Here is a 16,583-nt window from a genome sequence, read left to right as displayed (position 1 = left end):
AAGAGCAAACATCCAGCATTTATCTTATCGTCTTACGGAGTTGAATATTAACATTCACTTCCGAACGCCAAAGCAAACATTCGGTATTTATTCCAGTATCATACGGAGTCAAATGTCACCGTGATTCATTTCTAAAATCAAAAGTAAACATGCGACATTCATTTTTGCGTCTTACGGAGCCGACTGTACTAGTTACCGCTGTTCATTTCCAAAAGTAAAGGCAAACATCCGACTTTTTTTGTAGCCCGATTGGGTCACCGAATTTTCAGCAATGAAATTTTGGTGGCGCAGGTCGTTAAAAGTCGTGAATAGCGAGATGATCGTAACCGATGTCGATATGTTCTAATAATTATTGATACTTGAGTGATGAACGCATGTGCACAACTTCCGCAGGTGTACTTCTTTAGAAAGTAGCGAACAATCAAGGCAGTGGACATCAGAGTGTGATTAAATCGAAAAGAAGCCCCTGAAATCGGAATTTGATGAAAATGGGCAAAGTCGGAACTCCATGAAATGTATTTTGATTGAGCGGTCAAAATAAAGCTTAACGGGAATGTGCCCTTGAATACCCTCGTCCACCCTCGTCCACCCTCGTCCAACCCGCGTCAATCGAGACGCAAATTCCCGAGGATGGATTTTCCGTGCGGGCGGATGGACTCGTCCACTGAACGCGTATACCCGCGGGTACCCGCGGGGATACGCGTCAGTGGCCTCGTCCAGATCTCGGAAAAGCGTGACGTTTCCCGCGGTCGGCACTGTACAGTACTTAGCAACACATACGTGCTTTACTCTTGATGACAGCTCAACTTCGGCAATCTTCGTATCAATGCTAACGGTGATCGGCAGTATCATCAACAGCGCCCTCTACACTACCGGGACTATGCACCTTTAAAAGATAAGGGATAAAAAGCCATTTACATAGTTGAGGGTACAGCCCAAATGTAACAAGGTCTGACAGTTAAAGGTGGAAGTCGCACAGGGTCACTTCATAATTGGTACAAAAATAGTGGAATGGCTTTAAAAAAGGCACAAGATTTTTTTTCTGCATTTTTGAGTTCTTTAACATATTCTCTTTGATATATATTATTCTGTTAGAAAATTTCATATCGCCAATGCTTGATATGTATTTTCTAAAGCCATCTCTCAGCAATTTTTTTGCCCTGTTTCTCCCTTTTGCCCACTGTGGGTTGTGGGTTTTGCACACAGCACACTTTTGCTAGGGCTGGAGCAATGAAGTCACTTAACTAGCATGGAGCTATCAAGTAAATGCATTGGGCTTTATGCATAAAAACTAACAATTGCTTGCAAGCAATTGCTTCAAGCAAAAGCACAAGTTTGTCAAGCAAAAGATCAAGCTCAAGCAATTGCTTAAATCCATATGCATGACCTTTTGCTTGTGCTTAAAGCTTTTGTTGCCCTGCATGAGCAATTGCTTACAATTGCTTGCGATTTCTACAAAAGGAACATCATGCCTGTGCAAACATAAGAACATAGGCGGATTTGATGTGATGTATTTGAAAAGGCATGTGTGTGCTGAAATATTTCCTGACATACATAGCAGTAGAACTATCAAATTACACTCACAAATGCACACACACAAACACACAGAGCTACACACACACACATACTGGCTGATTCCCATCACTTCCACGACTGATGCTTAATAGCTGAGATCTGCCAGGTCGCACGTTAGAGAGAAGTCTCCATGTTTTCCACAAATGTCAAACATCCTTCCCGGTTCTTGTCACATTTTGTGTGCCAACTACTGGACATTCCCCTTGTTGAAACAAAAGAAGTTTTTATAGAATGGGTAGTGAGAATCCTGCAATCTCATTGGTCGAGAGCTATGTGTTTATAGATACTGGCCGCACGCTGAGTCACAGTGGTGAACATGTTATCGCGCACTTGTAGCACGAGTACGCGCACTTGTAACAAAGGATCGCGCATTAAGCACGCGCACTCAGTACGAGACGCCTATTGGCTAAAACAACCATGCATCAGTTTTTACTGATGCATGGTTCTGAAGAGAAACCATGTGTCCAGTAAAAACTGATGCATGGTTTTCGGGCTCTCGTCTATGGCAAGCCAAAAGGAAATGCATCCAGTAAATTTGTTATCGGGTAACACGATAGAAAAATGATTTTTTGGCAAGTAAATTACCCATTCTATAAAACAGATGACGCACATGTCTTTTCGTGCATCAGTCAGGATATAGTGTGCGTGCGGTAACTATGGAATTTAGCCTAAACTCACTCGGCTTCGCCTCATGGGTTAAGCATTCCATAGTTACCTTATGCACACAAATCCGACTGACGCGCTCAGACCTGTGCGTCATTTGTATACTGATACGTACATCTCAGAAGAAATTTCTTGTTGATTTATACCACTCCTGCTTAACTTTGGCCTTTCTTTTACAAATATGAAAATGATGCTTAAAAGTGTCCTAGTTAGCAAAAGCACAAACTCGTTATACAGAGCTTGGAAAAACAAGTATTTACAATCAAGAACAAGTAAAAAGCCTAATTCATTCATACATTTTTAAGCAAATACTTTGTCTCTAAACACTTGCTCATGGGCAGCAAGTAATGGGCCATATGCATAAAAACTAGCAATTGCTTGTGCTAGCCTTTTGCTTGAATCCATATATGCATAAAAACAAGCATTTGCTTGGGAGCAAAAGCTTTTGCTAGCTAGCACAAGCAATTGCTTAGAGACCAAGCATTTGCTTAAAGGGTGTGTACAGTTCTGGTCGAGGTGTAGATTTAGCTTTTAACATTTTGCGAGATATTCAGAAACCACTCTATGAGATGTCAAAGAGCATGCACTTCTAAGGGGTATCAAAAGTTAATTCGATGAAAATCGGTTTTGAAATGGCTGAGATATGCAAAAACAAGGTGAAACAAAGAGATCCTAATAAAGTTGGGGCATGTCGCCTTTTATTATTAGCACTTTTTTGGATATCTCAGCCATTTGAAAACCAATTTTCATCAAATAAACGTTGAATCCTTCTTAAAATTACATGCTCTTTCATATTTCATTAGAGGTTTTTCATTATCTCACTTAGGAATGTTCAAAACATGAATCCCTACCTCAACCAGTACTGTACAGTCCCTTTAAAAACATGTGCATAAAATGGACCTTTTGCTTGTTCTTGCGAGCAATTGCTTACGATTTTCCAAGCTCTATAAAATGAGCTTGAGCTTTTTCTTAAACAGAATTTTTATTTTTAAGCATCATTTTCATATTCATAAAAGACAAACCAAAGCTGTGCAGAAATGTTATAGATCTACAAGAAATTTCTCCTAATATGTATTTTTTTTTTTAAATGTTTCAACAAGGGGAATGTCCAGTGGTTAGCACCCAACATGTGAAGAGAAATGGGTAGGATGTCTGACATCTGTGGACAGCAAGGAGACCTTTCTCCACTTGGGTACCTGGCAGATCCAGGCTTCTATAAGTTAAGCAGCAGTTGGGGAAGTGATTGGAATCAGCCAGTACAGTACCTGTTTGTGTGTGGAAAGGCATATCTCTCTCTCTCTCTCTCTCTCTCTCTCTCTCTCTCTCTGTGCATTTGAGAGTGTCATCTTGTAGCACTATTATGTCAGGAAATGTTCCTGCACACACAAGCCCTTTCAAATACATCCTATTAAACCCACCTTTGTTCTTGTGACATCCCTTTTGTTGAAATTGCAAGCAAAAGGTTTCAGTACAAGCAAAAGATTATTAGATGCAAAATGGATTTAAGCAATTACTTGAGTGTGATCTTTTACTTGACAAGCTTGTGCTTGAAGCAATTGCTTGCAAGCAATTGGTACCTATATGCATATGGTCAAATGGCTTGTGCTTGCTAGCAAAAGCTTTTGCTTGCAAGCAATTTTCTAAAGATCTGTCTTGCACAATGTAACTAGGCTTATGTAGGGCCTAGAGAACTCTAAAATTCTCTATCATTTTCCTAATATAAATGTCGGGCTTCTTTTTAGGACTCTGAGTGAGAACGGCAGTATATATTAAACTTGGATTGATGAGTCTGTGCGAAAAAAAGACCGAAATGAAAAATATCCTGCAGAGTTCTTGAAACAAACGCCGTAGTTTGTCTCCTTATATCGTGGCAATGTTACAAACTGTTCATCATACAAACTTACCGCATGAATTAAATGTGTGGTGCTCTGTAGGCCTACTTGTATCCAAGTAAATGTCTCAAATTCACCTTACCGAAATGCATCAGAATCACAGGAAATACTTCATAGCTTATAGATATATCAATGCCTTGTATTCAATCACTCTTTATACAATTTTACACTGAATCAGTTAGTGGGAAGCACTGATATCGACATTGACTTGCTTGTCATTGCGAGCTTCACGGTATGTGCTTTGCGGTTGTGTGGTTGTTCTTGTGTGCGGGTACAGTGCGTGCACTGCACCCTGGTGCTGAACTAGCTGCCCACACAATTTAAGATTTTAATTGAGCTATCTTATTTTACATAAATATGTACGAGATGTTGTGTGTTGTCGCTCTAAACAACTTACACATCGTGAGCTTTGCGGCGTCTGTTGACCATACAATCTGAAAGTGAAGTTAGTCATCTAATTTTATGCGACTGAGTGTATCAAAATGAGACAATTAACTTCAGTTTCAGTTAGACGACATGAAAGTTGGTGTCGATCTTAAACGTTTGGACCCAGTGACTGATTTGGGTTAAATTTTACATGAATAATTGAAGATACTCTATTGTCTATTTTCGGTGATTTTGGTGCAATTTGGTCAAATGGGATTTGAAATAGCGACATGAAAACAAAAGTACATTCACGTCAAAGCACCATTGATGATGATAATAGGCTCGTACAATTTCATAGAAATGTTATTTAGTGCAGAAAATTAAGTGCAACTTGCAATCAATCGCAAAGTTCTTTATAAAATGCAAATTTGCAATTGATCGCAAGTTGCGATCAATCACAAATGGATTGAGAGTGAGGTACTTACGCTCAATTTTTATGATGCAGGCCTCAGTTTGTGTGTCTTTTTGTTGGTTTTGTGATCTACAGTCACATATGATCTTTTAAACTCTTTAATGAGAGATAATTTTGCCTCAAAATTGCTTCAAACAAGCAGTCCATGAGAATTTATGCCAATTTAAAGTTTTTAGGCGATTGTACAGTTTATACTAGTATGTAATATTGGACTGACATCCATACGGTACAGTACTCTCCGCGTAATCGGGTATCGCTTAAACGGGTACTCCATTTATTTGGGTAGAAATGTCAAAATCAGTTCCAGTGCACGTTAAAATTACCTGATAATCGGGTTGCCTCTCCGCATAAACGGGTAAATAATTTTCGTCTAATCTAATTTCTACCCACATTTTATCGCAGATATAATACTTTAAGAAACCATGAATGTCAATATTTCCACGGCTAATCGCATTCTCTGCTTAATTTGCAAAGAAGACCGATCATTTTGCGAGTGATTAAACATGAAAACACATGTACCAGTACTGACTTGCCACATGTAAACGAACATTATGTAGCTGGCACTCACAATTGCATGGTCAGTCAGGAGTTGTACACACTTGCGCTCCTCCCTTGCTCCGCAACAACATTTCACAATACGAGAAGTTTGCAACGAAAATCAGGTCATGCACCAGCTCCATTTTTGCTTTTCACCAGTCACTTCTCGAAAAGTAACCGGACGTTCTACGTGACAGAATTGTTCATTTCGGAAAACGCCTGCTTGTTTGCGAGGAGTCCATATTCAAACGACAAAGTTTTCTGAAAACATATTTGTCCATAAAAAGAGTGTAGATTTTTGCTCGTGATTGAGCAAATGTAAGCTATAAGTATAATGTGCCGTGCAAGCACGCGTGTCAAGCATACAGTGTAGGTGTTTGGAGCAGGTGCAGTGTACAATGCATTATGTACATACACAGTGTGTGTGTCAATGATTTTGAATGAGACGTGTTCTTCTGTTAATCGGGTACTCCGCTTAATTGGGTAAGAAACGCTCTGCTAGAGCCTACCCTATTATGCGGAGAGTACTGTACTAACATATAAAGGTCCAGTGATATTCTTTGAAAATTTGTTGTTTTTCAACTGAATGTTATGATATTGACTAGTCAGAAAAAATAACAGCCCTTAAATTCTATTGACCACTGTCTATGCCCATGTCTAGATTGGTGGTGAAACATGTATGTTATATTCATGGCCAAACTATCACATTTTCAACTAGGAATGTGCATTGATGATATATGATGATATGGCTAGAAATGATTAAGCAGTTTAACAGTTGGGTTAAATGGCAGATAATGACATTTCAATCATCACGTGTAATGTCACCAAAATTTAGCTTAATTTCTTATTCTGGCCATAATTCCACCAGGTATAAGTCCAGAAATAGTGGTGTTTTTTTTGTTTGTGTGTGTGTGTGTGTAAGGTTACAAATATTAAGTTAGAAGCTGTTTCCATGTAAACCCTTGGTCAGTAGTCCTGATCATTGAGCTTCATCAAAATTTATGTAAAGAAAGGGCAATGCACTTTCATGCCATCCACATTTATCATTTATGCCATGTCTACTGAAATACAAATTAGAAGAAACTTGAATCTACAGATGAATAAAATAAGGTACCTTACTCCTAAGGTTTGTTAATGGTCCAAAAATAAAACTAGAAAAACACTTGGAGTGCATACATTGTACCTCTGCCAAGTAGAATCCACCCAAAGACACATATATATACGGATTCATTAAATTAGATAAACAGACACATAAATTATGCTGAAAATTGTCCTTTTTAGTGTTTTAACCTCCCTGCTGTGCCTTGAGCGTGCCGTCAGTGCACATATGCACACCTCAAATACCTGCAATTTGAATTCCCCCGTCTTTTTGGCCCTACGTGTATGTCCCAATGATGAAGAATCGTTCAGAAAAACATATAGAATTCATGGATCCAGGTCACCTAGATCACTTCAAGCAGGTAATCATCTGTTTTTTGTGTCATCATCAACTTTCCTGAAAATTTCAATTTCAACTGATTCTCAAAAATATCTCAACTGATTCACAACTGAGCTTATATATCAAGATTACATGAATCACAAATTTCATCGAAATCCATTCATAAATTTTTGAGTTTTTTGCAAACAGAAGGACAGACAAACCGATGCCGACAAAACCATAATCTCCTTGGCAACGGTAATAAGGTTTGTAATTCCAAAAATGAAATAAACTTCTTGTAGTGACAAAATGTGGGGTTGCAATTAAAAAATGGTAGGATATTGCGCATTGAAAATTGAATGAAAACATATTCACATATGTGTATACACACACACACACATATACACACATATACACACACACAAACATGCACACAGATGTGTAAAGAAATACATTGTTGAACTGGAATACAGTCATTCAAGACTGTAGTTATTGTATAATTGATTAAAAAGGAAGTATTTGCTCTTCCTCTCTGTAGCCCACCCCCACTTCATCATCATCATCATCATCAGCTGGATGGTGTGTGCATGATGTAGGAACAATTACATCATGTACAAGAGGCCAGTCGCAGGCAGAAAAAAACAAAACAAAACAATCACACATGCTTTTACTGATCATCCTCTTTGAAAGAATCCAGGGTATGTCCCTGGTCATGACAGATTAGCACCTTTCCACCCTCAAAATTATTCAACAGAAATGGTGATTCCCCCTCCTTCATTTCTCCTGACTTCGCCACGCATTATTTGATTTTCAGTTTAATGAACCCTATCTATGTGTGGAACAAGGGACCTTATTTTATATTTGGAATAAAGAACCTTTGGAATATGTAACCTCTCATTTACAGACAGTTTAACCTTCAGAATAATGACCCTTATTTCATTTTTGGAATAACAAACCTTTGGTATAATGAACCTTATTTCATTTTCAGATTAACAAACCTTGAGAATAATTAATTTTTGGAATAACACCACAAATGTTCAGATTAATAGAAAATCTTGATGAGCAGAATTTGTGTGTTTTGGAATGACATATCTCATTTTGTTTTTGTATTAACAAACCTTTGGAATGATAAACATCACCCATTTCACATGTTACCCAATTGCAGCATTACCAAATTGCAGCCACCAGCCTTGATACAGGCTTGTATAGTTAATAGCTAGGGATCATTCATCGTTAAGTGTCAGTTGTGCGTAAACTTTTTAGCTCATCTGAGTCGAAGGCTCAAGTGAGCTATTGCGATCGCTGTTCGTCCGGCGTCCGTCGTTTGTCGTGCGTAAACTTTTACATTTTCATCTTCTTCTTGAGAACCCCTTGATCAATTTTCACCAAACTTGGCAGGTAGCATCCCTAGGGGGAGAGGATCTCAATTTGTTCAAGTGGGCACCATACCCCACCTGGGGGGCCCCCAGAGGGGCCCAACCCCCCCCCCCCCCCAAATAAAGGAATCTTAAAAAATCTTCTTCTCTAGAACCAAAAGTGATTGAGCTATTAGTTAATACTACGAATTAGTACATTGATGACTGTAGTTTCAAGTTTGTTCATGGGGGAATCAGGAGTGCCCCCCTTCGGACCCAGCGGATGGGGAGGGGTCCTAATGGGGCCCAAATTGTACATTTTCATCTTTTTCTTGAAAATGCCACTATGAATTTTCACCAAAGTTGGCAGGTAGCATCCCTAGGGGGATAGAATCTCAATTCCATCAAATTGGCACCATGCCCCACCTGGGGGCCCCATGGGTCCCCCCCCCCCCCCCCCCTGTAAGGAATCTTTACAGATTTTCTCTAGAACTTGAAGTGATTGAGCTTAGTTGATACAATGAGTCAGTATATTGATGACTGTTGTTTCAAGTTTGTTCATGGGAGAATCAGGGGTGCCCTCCCCAACCCCCCCCCCCCACCCCCTTGGGACCCAAGGAAGTGGGATTGGATTAGGGAGGGGGGTCCAAATGCTTCTTCAGCTTCTTCTTGAAAACCCCACTACAAGTTTCCATCAAACTTGGCAGGTACCATCCTTAGAGTTATAGGATTTTAATTTGTATAAAATGGTGCCATAACACCCCACCCCCTTGTGGGCCTTCAGGAGGCTCATCCCCCATTGAAGGTATCTCTAAAGATCATCTCTAGAAGCAGAGATGATAGAGCTCACAATATGGGGGGGGGGGGGGGGAGCAGTGGGCCCAAAGCCTCCAAATGACAGAATAAAAATCTCTTCTAGAACTAGAAGTGGTGGTGCTGTGCTATGAGTATTAAAGTGCATGGTGATTGCAGTTTTGAGTTCAAAATGGATCTTGGGATGGATCACGTTAGATCAGGTTAGGGCCCATTGGAGTCGTAACCAAATTGGGGGCCAGTTTTCTCATTTTGATCTCCCATTGGAAAATGCATGGTCCCATTTTCTTCAAGCTTGGCATACGTATGATTGCCAGTGTGATAGAATGTGCAATTGGACACCCTCCCCTCCTGGAGGTCCCCCAAAGCTCCCAAAGTTTTGCTATGTTCTTTTTGGTATACTCTGCAAAAATGTATGGAAGATGAACTTCCAATACTGCAGTGAGTATGAGACCCTCAGTTCTCGTGTTCATTTTTGAAGTCCATCTTTTTCCCATTTTTACCTCTTTTAACTGTAAGGTGGTAATAGAAATCTCTGCATGATCGGTTGGTCAGGCAGTCTGCAGTTTGGTAGATATGTCACTCCATTGCAAAATCTTGGCTTTTAAACTACATTTTTTTTTTGTGATTGACTTGAAATGTTTCACATATGCCCACATTGATAGATATGTGCAAGACACCAAAGGCTCAGGTGAGCTATTGCAATTGCAATTGGTCCGGCGTCCTGCGTGCATCATCCATTGTCCTTCATGTGTAAACTTTGTACATTTTCTTCTTCTTCTTGAAAACTCCATGACAGATTTTCACCCAACTTGGCAGGTACCATCCTAGGGGGATAGGATCTCAGTTTTTAGAAATGGACACCATGGCCCCCTTCGGGGGCCCTTCTAAACCTTCTAGATTAAAGGAATTTAAAAAAAATTTCTATAGAACCAAAAGTGATAGAGCTAAAGAAGTTAATAGTATGATATTGATATAAACTGTCTTTTTGACTGCTTAGTAAACTTCATATCATCCTACTTATGACCCTATGCATATGTTTTTATCAATAACAAAAGGTAACTCAAGATACTGCTAACACTGTGTCAAGATACAAAAGTTGACGCTCAATTAAGTCAAGGCATTTTTATTGGTTCTGTGTATGTCAGATTCTGGAAGGTTTATCGAAGGCTTTTCTTGAATTCATATCAGAAGAGGAAATTTAGTGAGGAATCATGTGCAAGCTGATGGGAGCTTGTGAAACCATGACTTTATTACTGTGCACTATTATACAAATAGGGCATGCTCTACGATGCACTATACTGGATTGTAGAACGACAAATACTAAATTATCTCGAGTGCTGTTTTGTTTCACTGAAGCTGCAGGCCGAGGTGAATAGAACTGTATGAGGGATAATTTAGTATTTGGGAGTTTTATAGTCCAGTACCAGTGCATCAATAGAGCATGCCCTAATTGTTATAGTAAATACGTAGATCCCTTGATCTACATGTATTTCCGTAGGTCTAGGCCCTAGATCTAACATTAGACTCGCCTTAGGCCTACTGCGATTTCTTGCACGTGGAGTTAACCGTAACCTTGTTTACGTACAGCTACAGCCGCATTAATGCGTATTGCAGAACAGACTTGCGTATAATAAACTGTTACATTCTGCATCCAGTGCTCTACACACGCATGTGCTTTGAGATGCTTGGCCTTGTCCTACTACATCCCTTGCTGTGCGAATCTCTGCGTAGATAAAGCATACTGTAGGCGCGCTGTAAGTGTTTGGTATAGCGGCATGACTGTCTACTATACAGAAGTTTTTCCACAATCACATGATGCAATCTAACCAATCACAATGCATATTTTACTCTACCTATTTACTATAAGCTGTTATTTTCCCGAGAGTTTAATTATAGTAAATTTTGCACATCACAGTTGGATCGCAAATTTAACAACACACAAAAATGTTGCCATGCACTAGGGTAACAGTGCATTTTAGATAGCGTCTGTGTCAGTGTTGTTGCCAGTTTGCGAAAACAACATCTTGCAAAAATGTCTGTGACCTCCTAATTCATGAAAATAACAGCTTATGCAGTACCACTTATTTGGCATGTACGTGACTATGACTGATGCATCTGATCTGGAAAATAATATAAAATGTCAAATTTGAAAATGCTATGACTTTGTCATGGTTTTGTCCAATTTTGTTGAAACTTAAGAACTTACAAGGCTTGTAACTTGACCATGGAGTGGAGTTTTAAGCAAATTTCATTGACTATATGTGTTGTCTTGTATAGCAGCAATGGCATTCTTGCAGTTAAGTTGAAAAGAAAACTTGAGCTTAAGTCAGTAATTATCATTTATTCCATATCATCAGCTTTCAAGGAAAGTTTCACTAACCGTGGATGCATGAATTTTGACTTGGGAAAAAGCATTATGGGCAAAACTTCTTCTAGAATGGATGACTGTATTGTACAATACCTTCCCATCATTCATCAAGCTTACATTTTCAATTAGTTGAGTACAAATAAAGTTGTCATGCACCTTCAAACGGCTGCTCATGGGGGATTGTTTGTGCAATCAACAGTTTGGTCATTAATATATCATCATGGGACAGACTTATTTGAAATTTTGCTTTATAGCAGCAGCAAAAGTCTTGCACTTATGTCACTAAACAACATTTAGCGATTTCTTTTTTGTCATTGTTGTTGGAGCTTTTAGAAAGTGATAAATTGTATCCTGACCAATTTTATTAGACAAACGTGCCAAGTAAAATCTAAAGCAAGCTTAAGACACATCAGATATGAAAGTGGTCATAGAGACCAATCATTGAAAGAGAAACAGGGCCCCATTTTATCAAAAGATATGTAATCGATTATGAATTTCCTTGCCACACAGGCTGCCATAGACTTATAGAAATCATAATTAATTATACCTCTTCATAAAACATGGCCCTGATATATTTGCTAAGTGTTGTTTGACCTCTTCTTCCCCAGTTGATGCCTGGACAATTGCCTTTTCCCCTGATGGCAAGTACCTTGCTTCTGGAAGCCATGTTGGAAAGATTAATCTGTTTGGAGTGGAGAGTGCCAAGAAAGAATCACAGCTGGACACTACTGGGAAGTTCACACTCAGCATAGCCTATGTAAGTCTTTTTCCTCCCTTCTGAATCATGCAGAAACAAGGGATTTAATCTCTAGATCTCAAGGCAAATGGTCAGACAACCACTTTATTTCCTGTGAGAAATTGCAAGGATAGCATGTTTATGTCATAGTCTGGTTCACCATGTAATGTAGCCATTTTTTGTTGTTGAGAGTATCAAAACTATACATATTTGGAAACGTTATTGTGTAAGCAATCAGAAAAGCAATGTTTCCATTTGCCTTTATACCTGTATGGCCACCATCTTCAAATTTTACAAAGTGACTACCATAGAACAGGCTTTCTTTAATATCTTGGCTTTTGAATAACCTAGAAATTTGATTTTGACAGCTTAAAGGCCCCACATGGAAAAAAAAATAGCTTGATATTCATATATAAAGTGAATTACACATTTTTTGAAACTTAAGTCTCTAGGAATACGAATAATTAAGTTTCAGAATGTGTAAATTTCTCTTGAACAATAGAGAGATGGTGTTTTGACACACTTTTCTGAACGCCAGAACCTGATTTGACAGCAAAATTTTTGGGGGGCCCAAATTATGACGTCACGCAAGGGACAAATTATCAGCCCTGCACTGATTCACTGATGATACGCAGCATCATGATTCAAAGCATGAATTCCACAATATCCGTTGGCAAATTTCAGCGAGGTATCTTCCTAAAAGAATCAGGTACATGAACATTGTTTGCATTATCTTTTGTAGATTTTTAGCTCACTTGTCCAAAGGCTCAAGTGAGCTACTGCGATCGCTCCTCGTCCGGCGTTTGGCATCCATCATCCAGCATGCATAAACTTTTTACAGTTCATCTTCTTCTTGAAATCCCCAAGACCGATTTTCACCAAACTTGGCGGGTAGCATCCCTGGGGAGATAGGATCTCAATTTGTTCAAATGGGCGCCATGCCCCACCTGGGGAACAGGGGGCCCAAACCCCCCAAAATAAAGGAATCTTAAAAAATCTTTAACCCCCCCCCCCCCCCCCCCAAAAAAAAAAAAAGGAATCTTAAAAAATATTTTTCTCTAGAACCTAAAGCGATAAAGCGAAGTTAATACAGTATTCATCGCATAATCGGGCATCTGATAATCGGGAACTTCGCTTAAATGACATACGCTTCCCAGAAACATTTCCAATGCATGTTATTTTCACTGGATAATCGGGCGGGGACCTCTGATAAACGGGACAATTTTTCTTCAAGCGATCTTTGATTTTGTTGATATTTTACACAAAAAATCTACCAAAATACCACAACAATATTTCAAAGATTCCCTATCAGTTGTCATTTACATCGAACTTACAAAGCAAGCTTCGGACTGGTGTGTTTTGACCTCCGTCCATCCAGTACACGTACATGCATAGCCACGAAAGCGCCATGTAAGTATCCATGCCATTGCGAAACACATGCTTTCGCGAACATTCTTCCCCCCTACATAAGCAAAGCCATGTGCTCGCTTGCAATTCCTATTCACATCCAATAAAAAATATGCCTCGCTCACACAGCTCAGGCTGTGTACGTTGTTTAATCTCAGTCATACACTTTGAGGGCAAAGTCCAAATTCCTCGTCTCTAGTGTTTCAACTTTCAATACACTGTGATCTGTGTGTATGTCACAATCTTCCTCAGTTGTGAATGAGCTAGAGGGTCGCTCCGAGGGGTAGCGTGGTTGTGTATTCATGTACATGTACAGTACGTCAGTATGCATGTGTGTGTGTGTGTGCACTACATGTACATGTCGTATGCCGTTAGTGTATGGTGAGTGCTCATCGCGAAATCGGGCACTCTGCTTAAAGGGGCTGTGTTTGCTACTCCCAACCTGTCCCGATTATGCGATGAATACTGTACCATGAGGTAGTACACATATTGGTGACTGTAGTTTCAAGTTTGTTCATTGCAGATCCATTGCAGGCCTTAATTGTACATTTTCATCTTCTTGAATGCAACATAATGGATTTTCTCCAAACTTCCAAACTTCGCAAATAGCGTTCCTAGGGGATAAGATCTCAACGTGATCAAATAGGCTCCATGAAACTCTTTGGGGCCCCAGGGGGACCAAACCTCCTAAATTAAGGAATCTATAGTCAGTTATATTCATGTCTAGAATCAGAAGTGATAGAGCTTTTTTTAAGTCTTTTTTTTTTCAAAACTGCATGTAGACCAACTTAAAGTACAGTGTTCTTGGCAGGTACAATGTATTTTTACCAATGTGATGGAAATGCAAATGGACACCATGCCCTCAGCTCTCAAAGCTGCCCCCACCACAAGTTTCAAATGTTCTCAGGTAAGATTCTGCAAGAATGCATGGAAGGTGAACTTACAATACTCAGGTGAGCGGGAGACCCCCGGGTCTCTTGTTACTTATTGAATCTGTCTTCCTTAGAACTAAGAATGCAGATGTTATCTTTGTAAACTTTTACTTGTGCTGTTGTGCCTCGGTCTTGACTCTTAATGCCCCAGTCACATAAGTTACGTTCAGACGGCAGGCCCTAACCTCGAGGTTAGGAAACCTCGAGGTTTCGCTCTTGCCCCCTAACTACGACGTGTGTCCACACGACGAATCTTAACCTCGAGGTTACGAAACTTCGAGGTTAAGCTTCTGCCCCCCGTAACTTAGTCTGGGCTCCGTCCCCTTTTCCTTGGTGCCAAGAGAGGGCGCAAACTTTCTGATTGCGATATTCGAGAGACTGCGCGCCCATTACGAAAAAGGGTCCGGGAAGAAAGTTTCAGTTTTACGACTTTCCGATCGGATTTTGACTGAACGCGATATATCATTCGCTCTGACAGGTCCCGCCCACCGAGTATGGTAGTAGTCTGTTTATCAAACCAATGTAAATGAAATTTGCGTCTATCTGACTTCGTATGTGATCTATATTAATGACATGTAGATTCATATAGGTCACAAATTGGTTTCAGAGTATTCAATTCTTCTGAAGAAAAGACACAGTACCTTTTTATTCATAGTAGGCCTAATACGAACACATAATGCTGAATTTACTGCTGAATTTGGATTAGACTAGTCATCGACCGTTATAGGCATTACACAGTTCAGTACCTTTCTCCCAACACCCTGCAGATCTGTCCTTGGTCTCTCTACACCCCCTGGTCCCACCATGGGCGGATGGAGTACTGCATGCATGCATTGCATAATTATGTACCTTACCCAGTATAAAATGTTTAGTTTGGCCATGGAGCTAAAAACGAATGGCGATCTACGATCGTTTATCTCTCTAGTGATTTCTCTCTATTTTTTTTTCAACTTTGTACAAAAGAATAGGGCCCAATAGTAGCCATGACTATTCGTATCATAATTAGAAATGTTCTTGATTTTGCGATCTTGTTTGTGGCAGTGCAACAGGATTTGGTAAGAGAGAGGTATTTCAGTCGGCTGCTCTGTGTCCGAGTGAATCCATAAACACTTTGAAGAAGGCACTGATTCTAAATATCAAATTGATATTATATGCAAATTGACTGGGTATACTACGACTGCAGTCGACTGTATGTTGTACTTGTGTGCCAATCCTATAAGATGAAGCCTTGAACTTCTGGAATCCCCCCCCCCCCTTTTTTTTTTTAGCCAAGTATAAACGTTAAGTAGGTTTACAATCGGATTTCTATATCTGGAGAACAATAATTCACAACACAACCACAATAGTAAAACTGTCAGCATAGGACCTAAATACCACGCAATTTCAAATAAAAACATCCACAAATCTTTCTGAGTGTGGGATCTGACGCTGAAATTACTAGTAATAAGTGATTTCATCGATAAAATATGTAGCCATCAAAGCTTTATGTGTTATAAAATATAACAGGTTAGAATACAAAAACACGCTTTGATTACGCGAGCATAAAAGGTTTCCCGCGTTGAGCTTCACAAGCTTAGGAATAGTATTTTATCAGTTTTGATTTTAAAAAAATAAGCTGGTATTTTCTTCAGACCTAATTTACCAAAGGAAGATAAAGATATCACATGTTTGATGGAGAAATTACGTGGCAAACCTTATACACGCTATGTATCCAAAATTGAATAGGCATTGTTTTCAGAGAAACTTTATTATTTTGAAGGTTTGATAGCCCCCCACCCCCACCCCAAAAAACAAACAAACAAACAAACAAACAAACAAACATCAAACAAACAAACATATGAAACAAGGTTCGTAAATCCAACATATGGAAAAATTGCATACTTAATAACCAAACATTCGGAATTACTAACCAATATCGTTTTATATTAACGAACCTTCGGGATTGCAAACTTTTTTTCTTTATATGTCTTTTAGGAGCTATACAAACGAACATTCGGAAGACCAATCCTTTAGTATTTTAAACGAACCTTATTTAGTTTTGGATTAC

At 39.3% G+C, this 16,583-nt stretch overlaps 1 protein-coding gene across 1 annotated transcript in view; it reads left to right on the top strand.

Annotated features, from left to right (window-relative positions):
• LOC139736118 (uncharacterized) overlaps positions 1-16,583 on the top strand; it is a 110,975-nt gene that overhangs the window by 42,113 nt on the left and 52,279 nt on the right. The window contains exon 5 of the mRNA XM_071646850.1: positions 12,070-12,218. Within this exon, the coding sequence (XP_071502951.1) occupies positions 12,070-12,218 (149 nt within the window). The remainder of the gene's footprint in view (positions 1-12,069; positions 12,219-16,583) is intronic.

The sequence above is a fragment of the Diadema antillarum genome, unplaced genomic scaffold (assembly GCF_040938485.1).
Source record: "Diadema antillarum isolate AM-2024a unplaced genomic scaffold, OU_Dant_1.0 seq00000622_RagTag, whole genome shotgun sequence".
Taxonomy (NCBI): Eukaryota; Metazoa; Echinodermata; class Echinoidea; order Diadematoida; family Diadematidae; genus Diadema; species Diadema antillarum.
The sequence above is the reverse complement of the archived record's forward strand: the minus strand, read 5'-3'. Positions and strand labels throughout refer to the sequence as shown.